General features: G+C 45.2%; 1 protein-coding gene across 2 annotated transcripts in view; it reads right to left on the bottom strand.

Moving 5' to 3' along the window:
* npr3 (natriuretic peptide receptor 3) overlaps positions 1-12,233 on the bottom strand; it is a 41,945-nt gene extending 29,712 nt beyond the window's left edge. For both annotated transcript variants that reach the window (XM_062025390.1, XM_062025391.1), the window contains exon 1: positions 11,462-12,233. In XM_062025390.1, the coding sequence (XP_061881374.1) occupies positions 11,462-12,146 (685 nt within the window). In that variant the 5' untranslated portion in view covers positions 12,147-12,233. The remainder of the gene's footprint in view (positions 1-11,461) is intronic.
* Between the last annotated feature and the right edge of the window lie 410 nt (positions 12,234-12,643).

The following is a 12,643-nucleotide window of genomic DNA, read 5'->3' as shown; positions in this document are numbered from 1 at the left end:
ACGACATGATGTCATGCTAACAACATACATCACGGCAAGACATGATCATGTCATGCCAAAATCACGACATGATGTCATGCTAACAACATACATCACGGCAAGACATGATCATGTCATGCCAACATCATACATCACGACATGATGTCATGCTAACAACATACATCACGACAAGACATGATCATGCCAACATCATACATCACGACATGATGTCATGCTAACAACATACTTCACGACAAGACATGATCATGTCATGCCAACATCACACATCACGACATGTCATGCTAACAACATACATCACGACATGACATGATCATGTCATGCCAACATCATACTTCACAACATGATGTCATGCTAACAACATACATCACGGCAAGACATGATCATGTCATGCCAACATCATACTTCACAACATGATGTCATGCTAACAACATACATCACGGCAAGACATGATCATGTCATGCCAACATCATACATCACGACATGATAATGTCATGCTAACAACATACATCACGACAAGACATGATCATGTCATGCTACATTGTTTTTTATGCAAACACAAAATATTTCAAAGTGCAATATTTGATGTGATGTAATTGGAGACTTAAATATGTCAATAATTCATAACAGCAAAGATTTTATTTTATTATTTTATTTTTTTGAGCAATGACTAAAAAAACACAAAAATTCTCAGGGACCCGAAAAGGTCCCTCACTCGTAAAAGTGATAAAAAATAAGTCATAAATGATTTTTTTTTTTTACCTTCAACACTTAAGTGTTGAGATCAACTTCAGATTTATCCGTCGATTATAAGTTTTTATTATTATTATTTATTTTTTGACATTTTTGGTTTTTATGGCAAACACAAAATATGATATATTTTTCCCAAAAAATATTTCAAGGTGTAATATTTGATGTGAAGTAATTGGAGCCTTAAATAGGTCAATAATTCATAAAAACAAAGATTTTACGTCAATTTTTTTTTTTTGAGCAATGATTGTTAACATTAAAATTCTCAGGGACCCAAAAGGGTCCCCCACTCATAAAGTGTTAAAAATAAGTCATAAATTATTTTTATTTGACGTATGTTTTTAGCATGACACAATGATGTCATGATGTACGTTGCATTATTGGCTTTATTTTAACAAAAAATCTACAATAAAAATGTGTTTCTTATTGCAATAAAAGAACATTTAACATACTAGACAACTTGTCTTTTAGTAGTAAGTAAACAAACAAAGGCTCCTAATTAGTCTGCTGACGTATGCAGTAACATATTGTGTCATTTTATTTTGTCAACATTATTCAACTGCTTGTTCATTTCCTGTTAATATCTGCTTACTTCCTGTTTCAACGTGTTCCATCTACACTTCTGTTAAAATGTAATAATCACTTATTCTTCTGTTGTTTGATACTTTACATTAGTTTTGGATGATACCACACATTTAGGTATCGATCCGATACCAAGTAGTTACAGTATCATACATTGGTCATATTCAAAGTCCTCATGTGTCCAGGGACATATTTCCCGAGTTTATAAACATAATATGAATTTTTTTTAAAGGAAAAAAAGATTTTGTGACAATAAAAAATATTGATGTAATCATAGTAGTATCGAGTAGACACGCTCTTGTACTTGGTATCATTACAATGGATGTTAGGTGTAGCTCCACCCTTTTGTTTACATTCAGAGGTGCTTGCTTGCTGTTAGCGGTTAGCTATTGTATCCTCCTACGGTGTGTAGTGAAGCATGTTTAGCTATTCCTCGTCCTGCAGTGATAATGGTACTTGGAAGAAACTTACTCTATTCGTCGCCATGGAGGCGAGGATGAGTGATTAAGGTCCCTTCTACACTAAGCCGGATAAGGTTATCCAGGGTAAATCCCAACTAATCTTATCCGTGTCCACACACACACACACAGAAACACACAAACAATGGTCGTTTAAAGGCCATTTAAACGGGGATAGCAGATCCATTCTATGTGTCATACTTGATCATTTCGCGATATTGCCATATTTTTGCTTAAAAGGATTTAGTAGAGAACATCGACGATAAAGTTCGCAACTTCTGGTCGCTGATAAAAAAAAGCCTTGCCTGTACCGGAAGTAGCGTGACGTCACAGGTTGAAAGGCTCCTCACATTTCCCCATTGTTTACACCAGCAGCGAGAGCGATTCGGACCAAGAAAGCGACGATTACCCCATTAATTTGAGCGAGGATGAAAGATTCGTGGATGAGGAACGTTAGAGTGAAGGACTAGAGTGCAGTGCAGGACGCATCTTTTTCCGCTCTGACCGTAACTTAGGTACAAGCTGGCTCATTGGATTCCACACTCTCTCCTTTTTCTATTGTGGATCACGGATTTGTATTTTAAACCACCTCGGATACTATATCCTCTTGAAAATGAGAGTCGAGAACGCGAAATGGACATTCACAGTGACTTTTATCTCCACGACAATACATCGGTGAAGCACTTTAGCTACGAAGCTAATGTGATAGCATCGTGCTTAACTGCAGATAGAAACAAAATAAATAAGCCCCTGACTGGAAGGATAGACAGAAGATCAACAATACTATTAAACCATGGACATGTAAATACACGGTTAATGCTTTCCAGCCTGGCGAAGCTTAACAATGCTGTTGCTAACGACACCATTGAAGCTAACTTAGCTACGGGACCTCACAGAGCTATGATAAAAACATTAGCTCTCCACCTACGCCAGCCAGCCCTCATCTGCTCATCAACACCCGTGCTCACCTGCGTTCCAGCGATCGACGGTGCGACAAAGGACTTCACCCGCTCATCGATGCGGTCGGCAGCTAGCGTCGGATAGCGCGTCTGCTATCCGACTCAAAGTCCTCCTGGTTGTGTTGCTGCAGCCAGCCGCTAATACACCGATCCCACATACAGCTTTCTTCTTTGCAGTCTTCATTGTTCATTAAACAAAAATGGAAAAGATTCACCAACACAGATGTCCAGAATACTGTGGAATTTTGAGATGAAAACAGAACTTTTTTGTATTGGATTCAATGGTGTCCGAATACTTCCGTTTAACTAGTGACGTCACGCGCATACGTCATCATACATAGACGTTTTCAACCGGAAGTTTAGCGGGAAATTTAAAATTGCACTTTATAAGTTAACCCAGCCGTATCGGCATGTGTTGCAATGTTAAGATTTCATCATTGATATATAAACTATCAGACTGCGTGGTCGGTAGTAGTGGCTTTCAGTAGGCCTTTAAAACTGTCGGATTCAGACACTCGGCACCATCTTAAAAGTACGGTGGCTTCCCGGGACCCCCGGCCAGAGGTCCAGGGCACAGATAGCAGGGCCATCAAAATTTCTGCGGGAATTTTCTAGTTTTTAAGTTATCGTGCCGTGATTTTACCAGTCCGGCCCACTTGGGAGTAGATTTCTCTCTCCATGTGGGCCCCGATCTAAAATGAGTTGGACACCCCAGATCTGAAAGGATCATTGATGACGTCACGCATAAGCCTCTTCTTTGTGGCGACGGCGAGTGAAAAAGCCCAAAAAGGTGGCGGCGGCGTTAATGAGCAAGATTCCGAGCGCGGCTGGAACATTCCTCACCGTCGTGTGACTGAAGTCCTGGCCGGGACAAACTTCACCTCAGTGCCGGACTGCGCGGCACCTTTAATTAGGGCCAGACGTCCACACACTGCTGGCCCTGTGTGCGCTCGCTCGCCACGCGCGCCAACGCAAGCAAGGCTTTTTTTTTTTTTTTTTTTGCAAGCTTCCACCTTTCTCTCCTCTCCCGCTTCTCCCGCGCGACGGTCCAAAGTAGGCGGAAGGTTTCCGGCGCAAGGACGGCACGTCAACTAAAACGTCGCTGGATTCCCGGGGGCGCACTGGAAAAAAAAAAACAGAGGCGCCGCAAACCTTATAAACCAAGGGTGTCAAACTCATTTTAGATCGGGGGCCACATGGAGAAAAATCTACTGCTCAGTGGCCTAGTGGTTAGAGTGTCCGCCCTGAGACTGGTAGGTTGTGAGTTCAAACCCCGGCCGAGTCATACCAAAGACTATAAAAATGGGACCCATTACCTCCCTGCTTGGCACTCAGCATCAAGGCTTGGAAATGGGGGTTAAATCACCAAAAATTATTCCCGGGCGTGACCACCGCTGCTGCTCACTGCTCCCCTCACCTCCCAGGGGTGAACAAGGGGATGGGTCAAATGCAGAGGACAAATATCACCACACCTAGTGTGTGTGTGTGACAATCATGGGTACTTAGGTGGGTGCCATGATTGGGTATAAAAGCAGCTTCCATGAAATGCTCAGTCATTCACAAACAAGGATGGGGCGAGGGTCACCACTTTGTCAACAAATGCCTGAGCAAATTGTTGAACAGTTTAAGAACAACATTTCTCAACCAGCTATTGCAAGGAATTTAGGGATTTCACCATCTACGCTCCGTAATATCATCAAAAGGTTCAGAGAATCTGGAAATATCACTGCATGTAAGCGATGATATTACTGACCTTAAATCCCTCAGGCAGTACTGTATCAAAAAGTGACATCAGTGTGTAAAGGATATCACCACATGGGCTCAGGAACACTTCTGTTAGTAGAAGGTCGTGGACATAATCTGACTAGTTGTTCAACTTTGACATTCAACTTAGACCCGGAGATGGCCAGAAAGACACGGAACCCCCCCCCCCCCCGTTTTTTTAACCCTTTGTGAGGATGATGATGAATTGTTGATGTAAAGGGGAATATATATAAACATCCCATATGACCATATCACACCAATTCTCAAATCCCTTCACTGGCTTCCTGTTCCACTCAGGATTGAATACAAAGTCTCCCTACCAACCCACCAGTGTCTCCATGGAAATGCCCCCCTCTACCTCAAAGAACTACTCACCCCCAAATCCTCCACACGACACCTCCGCTCCGGACAGGCCAACCTCCTCCAACCTCCGAGGACAAAGCTACGAACAATGGGAGACCGGGCTTTCTGCTCCGCCGCTCCCAGTCTGTGGAACACTCTCCCTGACCACCTGAGGGCACCACAGACTGTGGATGCTTTTAAAAAAGGCTTAAAAACCCTTCTTTTTAAAAAAAAAAAAACAACCTTTTTTTAGATATACCGTATTTCCTTGAATAGCCGCAGGGGCGCTAATTAATTTAAAACCTCTTCTCACTCCTGCGGTTACCAAAACCATGCGGAATGAGCAAGCATGCTCTAATTATTTTAAAACCTCTTCTCACTCCGGCGCATACCTTATCATTAAAAACACATTTAATAAAAAAAACCTTATTATGATCTTACCTTTACTTGTAGATGGGTCCATGTGCAGCTGCTTCTGATCAAAGGCAGTCTTTCTCATCTTTCTTCAATTTTAAAAGTCTCTGGAGATATTCCTTTAATTATTACCTCCTGCTTCGATTGAAAGTCCAGTTTAGAAAACGGTTTTATTTTAGATATGTAATCCTCCATGTTAAAAGTGCAAGCAAACAATTGCTGCATGCTTGCTGCTTGTTGTCTTCTTCTGCAGTACCTGTCTCCTGCAGTACTGGTAGTCGCAAGAAGGATCACTAGCGCCCTCTACCACCTGGAGGCGGGAGTCATTTAATGACTCATATTTGACCCGGCGGAAGTGCCAAGCATGCGCTAATTATTTTGCGAAACGAGTTTGACCCGGCTGTAATTCTAGGCAGGCGAATACTATATTCCCGGCGCCAATTCAAGGAAATACGGTATGCATACTAGTTCTAGCTATTAGGCTGTTCTAGTTTTTATTTGTATTTATTTTGATTATCTTTTTTTTTAATACACTGTAGCACTTTGAGGTTGTTTACTCAATGTAAAGTGCTTTTTACAAATAAAATCTATTTTTATTATTATCCCATCAGTCGTTATCCCAGTGAGAGCAGACATTGTACAGTAAGTGATTGTTGTATTATGTTTTTTCTCTTTCATCAAGTCTGCCATGATTAGCAGTGTTGTTGTTGAAGGAAAAGTGAACGTTGTGATGCGTCTGTGAAATTAATACACCTAAAATGATCCAAATAGGTCAATATCACATGTTATTATGAATGTGACGGATACTACATTACATATATACCTACAGTGTGAATATAAAACCTAGATCAGGGGTCGGCAATCCGCGGCTCCGGAGCTGCATGCGGCTCTTTGACCACTCTGATGCGGCTCAGCTGCATACTTACCGACCCTCCCGGTTTTCCCAGTATACTTAACGACACCCCCGATTTTCCCAGGAGACTTATGGATCTCAGTGCCTCTCCAAGAAATCTCCCAGGGCAAAAATTATCCTATTTTCACTCTAATTACTTAATCAAGGGCGTGCCCTAATGGCACTGTATTAATTGTCCTCTCTAGCATTTACAAACAGCGTGCCAGTCCGACCACATGTTATATGTTGCTTTTACTTGCACACGTAAGCGACAGCAAGGCATACTTGCTCAACAGCCACACAGCTTACACTTACGGTGGCCGTATAAAACAACTTTAACACTGTTACGTTACAAATATGCGCCACACTGTGAACCCACACCAAAAAAGAATGACAATAACATTTCTGGAGAACATCCGCACCGTAACACAACACAACAAATACCCAGAATCCCAAGCAGCCCTAACTCTTCCGGTCTACATTATACACCCCCGCTACCACCAAACCCCCCCACACATCAACCCCCCCCCCCTCTCCGTGCGTCGGTTGAGCGGAAGAGTTAGGGCTGCATGGGATTCTGGGTATTTGTTGTGTTGTGTTTATGTTGTGTTACAGTGCAGATGTTCTCCAGAAATGTGTTTGTCATTCTTTTTTGGCGTGGGTTCAAAGTGTGGCGCATATTTGTAACGTAACAGTGTTAAAGTTGTTTTTGTACGGCTAACGTCAGTGTAAGCTGTGTGGCTGATGAACAAGTATGCCTTGCTGGCACTTACGTGATCAAGCAAAAGCTGCATTCAACATGTGGCCAAGCAGGTACGCTGTTTGGGCAGGCTGGGGAGGGCGCTAAAAGCAGTGCCAGCATGTCCTGAAATTTGGGAGTCTCCCGGAAAATTGAGAGGGTTGGCAAAAAAGACGCTATCAAGCGCCATTCAATTAAAAGTCGCGGGCCGCACTAACATTAAATTTCCTTATTAAGATGCGTGCCGGTGCGTGTGTCAGAGACCCCTGGTTAACATAGCGCAAAGCAATTTAAGCTTTGTATGCAGTGTTTTTCATTTTAAATTTTCAAAATTTTTTTGTGGGTCCCATTGTTTTCTTTAATTTGTGAAACTTTCCAAAATGGCTCTTTGAGTGGTAAAGGTTGCCGACCCCTGACCTATATGGAGGTTTTTGAAGGATTTTAGAGCGCTTCATAGGCTAAAAAGATCAGCTTTCATTAGCTCTGTCGATAGCTGACTCTTGCTCACCTTTATTTATGATTTAGAATGTATAAAAAAAAGAAGGCATATGTGTTCTTGTCTTACATTAAGATTGTGAACGATAGACACGATTCCAAAACAGGTTACTGGATCGACCAGGAATCGTAACGAAGAGGAATCGTGATTATCATGAAATACATTTTTTCCTGCCAGCTCCACCGTACATGTCAACTAGTGATGTCACCATGTGAAAATGTCACATCTCAGTATTGTTGAATGTGCTCACAATGAAATCTTTGAACCATTTTATTTCATCCATCCATTCATCCATCTTCTTCCGCTTAGCAGAGGTCGGGTCGCGGGGGCAGCAGCCTAAGCAGGGAAGCCCAGACTTCCCTCTCCCCAGCCACTTCGTCCATCTCCTCCCGGGGGATCCCGAGGCGTTCCCAGGTCAGCCGGGAGAGATAATCTTCCCAACGTGTCCTGGGTCTTCCATGTGGCCTCCTACCGGTCGGACGTGCCCGAAACAACTCCCTAGGGAGGCGTTCAAGTGGCATCTTGACCAGATGCCCGAACCACCTCATCTGGCTCCTCTCCATGTGAAGGAGCAGCGGCATTACTTTGAGCTCCTCCCTGATGACAGAGCTTCTCACCCTATCTCTAAGGGAGAGCCCCGCCACCCGGCGGAGGAAACTAATTTCGTCCGTTTGCACCCGTGATCTTGTCCTTTCGGTCATAACCCAAAGCTCATGACCATAGGTGAGGATGGAAACATAGATCGACCGGTAAATTGAGAGCTTTGCCTTCCGGCTCAGCTCCTTCTTCACCACAACGGATCGATACAGCGTCCGCATTACTGAAGACGCCGCACCGATCCGCCTGTCGATCTCACGATGCACTCTTCCCTCACTCGTGAACAAGACTCCGAGGTACTTGAACTCCTCCACTTTTTAATCAATTAATTAAAAAAAAAAAATCACACAAAAATTCTTGGGGACCCAATGCTAAAGCTGCGAGCTGTGGCCAGAAGGTCTTAGGTGCCTCAAGGGGCGGTAACCCTCGAACACCCTGGTGGACAGTGGTGGTCAGGGAAGCCGTCCGACTGAAGAAGGAGTCCTACCGGGGTATGTTATCCCAGGGGACTCCGGAGGCAGTTGCAAGGTACCGACGGGCCCGAAGGGCAGCGGCCGTGGCTGTGGACGAGGCTAAGCAGAGGGTGTGGGAGCAGTTCGGGGAATCCATGGAGAAGGACTATCGGGCGGCACCAAAGCTGTTCTGGAAGACCATACGGCACCTCAGGAGGGGGAAGCAGGGAACCATCCAAGCTGTGTACGGCAGGGATGGGACTTTGCTGACTTCAAGTGAGGAAGTCGTAGGGCGTTGGAAAGAGCACTTTGAGGAACTCCTGAACCCAAATACATCAGACACACCCTCCCTGATAGGAGCAGGGCCTGAGGATGATGGGGGATCGACGTCGATCTCTCGGGGTGAAGTCACTGAGGTAGTTAGACAACTCCACAGTGGCAAAGCTCCGGGGGTTGACGAGATCCGTCCAGAAATGCTGAAGGCTCTGGGTGTTGATGGGCTGTCTTGGTTGATACGCCTTTTCAACATTGCGTGGAAGTCTGGGACAGTGCCGAGGGAGTGGCAGATTGGGGTGGTGGTTCCCCTTTTCAAAAAGGGGGACCAGAGGGTGTGTGCTAATTACAGGGGTATCACACTACTCAGCCTCCCTGGGAAAGTTTACGCCAAGGTACTGGAAAGGAGGGTCCGGCCGATGGTCGAACCTCAGATTCAAGAGGAGCAATGTGGATTCCGTCCTGGTCGTGGAACAACTGACCAACTCTTTACGCTTGCGGGAATCCTGGAGAGGGCCTGGGAGTATGCCTATCCAGTCTACATGTGTTTTGTGGATTTGGAGAAGGCGTATGACCGCGTCCCTCGGGAGATCTTGTGGGAGGTGCTGAGGGAGTACGGAGTGAGGGGAACCCTGCTGAGGGCCATCCAATCTCTGTACAACCAAAGCGAGAGTTGTGTCCGGGTGCTTGGATGTAAGTCGGATCCGTTTCCAGTGGGGGTTGGTCTCCGCCAGGGCTGCGCTCTGTCACCTATCCTGTTTGTGATTTTCATGGACAGGATTTCTAGGCGGAGTCGTGGCCATGGCGGAGAGGGTATACGTCTCGGGGGGCTAAAGGTTGCGTCACTGCTGTTTGCAGATGATGTGGTCCTGATGGCACCTTCGGTTCGTGACCTTCAGCTCTCACTGGATCGGTTCGCAGCCGAGTGTTCAGCGGCTGGAATGAGGATCAGCATCTCCAAATCTGAGGCCATGGTTCTCAGCAGGAAACCGATGGTTTGTACAGTCCGGGTAGGGGACAGGACTCTGTCCCAGGTGGAGGAGTTTAAGTATCTCGGGGTCTTGTTCACGAGTGAGGGAAAGATGGAGAAGGAAATCAGCCGGAGAATCGGAGCAGCTGGGGCAGTATTGCAGTCTCTCTGCCGCACTGTTGTGACGAAACGGGAGCTGAGCCAGAAGGCAAAGCTCTCGGTCTACCGAGCTATCTACATTCCTACTCTCACCTATGGTCATGAAGTGTGGGTAATGACCGAAAGAATAAGATCGCGGATACAAGCGGCCGAAATGAGTTTCCTCAGAAGGGTGGCTGGCATCTCCCTTAGAGATAGGGTGAGAAGTGCAGTCACCCGAGAGAGACTCGGAGTAGAGCCGCTGCTCCTTCGCTTGGAAAGGAGCCAGCTCAGGTGGTTCGGGCATCTCGTGCGGATGCCTCACGAGCGTCTCCCTAGGGAGGTCCTCGTTGCACGTCCCACTGGGAGGAGGCCCCCCGGCAGGCCAAAGACCGGATGGGGGGATTACATCTCCTCTCTGGCCTGGGAACGCTTCGGGATTCCCCAGGAGGAAGTCGCAAATGTTGCTCTGGAGAGGGAAGTCTGGGGGTCTTTGCTGGAGCTGCTGTCCCCGCGACCCGATTCCGGATAAGCGGTTGAAGATGGATGGATGGAATCACACTAAAACTATTGGGGACCCAAAAGGGTCCCACTCATAAAAGTGTTCAAAATAAGTTATAGTTATTATTTTTGGGGGATTATTGTTTAATACGTTCAATGCTTAAATCTCTAGATCAACATCAGATCAGATAAAATGTGCAAAATGTTCCCCATAGATGTGGAGCAAAGTAAAAAGGTCACAAATTTTCTAGCAACTTTGATTTGTTATTTTTTTTAAGCAATTAATTTAAAAAAAAAAATTACACTAAAATTCTTGGGGACCCAAAAGGCTCCCACTCATAAAAGTGTTCAAAATAAGTTATATATATTTTTTAAAATTATTATTATTATTGTTTAATACGTTCGGTGCTTAAATCTCTAGATCAACATCAGATACGATAAAACATGTGCAAAATGTTCCCCATAGAAGTGGAGCAAAGTAAAAAGGTCGCAAATTTATAACATTGATTTTGATTTATTATTATTTTTTAAGCAATTAATTTAGAAAAAAATCACACAAAAATTCTTGGGGACCCAAAAGAGTCCCACTCATAAAAGTGTTCAAAATAAGTTATAATTATAATTTTTTTGATTATTGTTTAGTACATTCAATGCTTAAATCTCTAGATCAACATCAGATCAGATAAAATGTGCAAAATGTTCCCCATAGAAGTGGAGCAAAGTAAAAAGGTCACAAATTTATAACATTGATTTTGATTTATTATTATTTTTTAAGCAATTAATTTAGAAAAAAATCACACAAAAATTCTTGGGGACCCAAAAGAGTCCCACTCATAAAAGTGTTCAAAATAAGTTATAATTATAATTTTTTTGATTATTGTTTAGTACATTCAATGCTTAAATCTCTAGATCCACATCAGATCAGATGAAATGTGCAAAATGTTCCCCATAGAAGTGGAGCAAAGTAAAAAGGTCACAAATTTATTGATTTTGATTCATTATTATATTTTTAAAAAATGGCCGTTTTAATTGAAACTTTGTTGCAACTTTGTAATATTTTATATTATTGTGAGAATCCAATTAAAAAAAACAACAACCTCGGCCGGTCTTGGGGTCAGAAGAAGAAGGTCTCCCTACCTTGGGTGTCCAACATGTTCTGGACGACGTCTTCCGGGTCCAGGTGGTCTCGGCGGGCCACCGAGTAGGTCTGCATGCTGACGTCGTCCATGAGGTGGTAGATGCCCTCCACCGTGAAGTAGCAGTCCCGGTCCACCTTGTCGTCCTCGTAGACCAGCAGGGCGCCGGTCCAGGAGAACATGGTGAAGATGGCGCGGAAGACCTCGGCCATCTTGCTGTAGGACGGAGCGATGCGCGTCAGGTGCGAGAACTCGCCCGTCTTGTCCCGGAAGGCGGCGGCCAGGGCGCCCGCCGTGATCACCGGGATGTTCCAGTGCGACGCCAGCCGCACCACCGCCGCCGCCTCGTACTCGCACACCGGACCCAGGATCAGGTCCGGCCTGGCGGCGCAAGAGCGCTCCAGCAGGCGGAAGACGGCGTCGTTGGCGCAGTCCGAGTCGTCGAAGCGGACGTCGAAGCGGACGCCGGAGAAAGGCGCGCCGGGCGCCTGCAGCCTCGCCTGCGCGTAAAGAACCGCCGGCGCCACCCGCGCGTACGAGAAGAGGTAGGAGTCGTTCCGGGGCAGGAAGACCACGACTTGGACGTCCTCGTCGGCCGAGAGCGACCCGGCGAGGAGCGACAAGAAGACGGAGAAGAAGAAGACGCGCGCCGCGCGGCGGCTCGTGACGTCACAGTCGTCCCGCATCTTCCTCTTCGAAACGGAACCGAAGACTTTCCAACTTCCCGCCGCGTGTCGCCAGCGAGTGTCCTGGACCTGCTCGCAGCTCACACTTTAAAGGGTCTTCTGGGAGCTACGTCATCAGGACACGCCCCCCCCCGTCGCGACCGATACGGCCCGCCGATCCATTGCCGACGCTACTCACTGAGCATGCGCACTCATGCCCCATCAACGCTCCAGGTTTCCTCCAACAAAACGTTGATGTATTGTGGGTAAGGATGTCCGATAATGGCTTTTTGCCGATATCCGATATTGTCCAACTCTTAATTACCGATACCGATATCAACCGATACCGATATATACAGTCGTGGAATTAACACATTATTATGCCTAATTTGGACAACCAGGTAATGTTCTTTTAAACAAAAATTAATACAATAAAATAAGATAAATAAATTAAAAACATTTTCTAGAATCAAAAAGAAAGTAAAACAATATAAAAACAGTTACCTAGAAACTAGTAA

The sequence above is a fragment of the Entelurus aequoreus genome, linkage group LG17, assembly GCF_033978785.1.
Source record: "Entelurus aequoreus isolate RoL-2023_Sb linkage group LG17, RoL_Eaeq_v1.1, whole genome shotgun sequence".
Classification (NCBI taxonomy): Eukaryota; Metazoa; Chordata; class Actinopteri; order Syngnathiformes; family Syngnathidae; genus Entelurus; species Entelurus aequoreus.
This window is presented reverse-complemented; position numbering and strand designations above follow the sequence as displayed.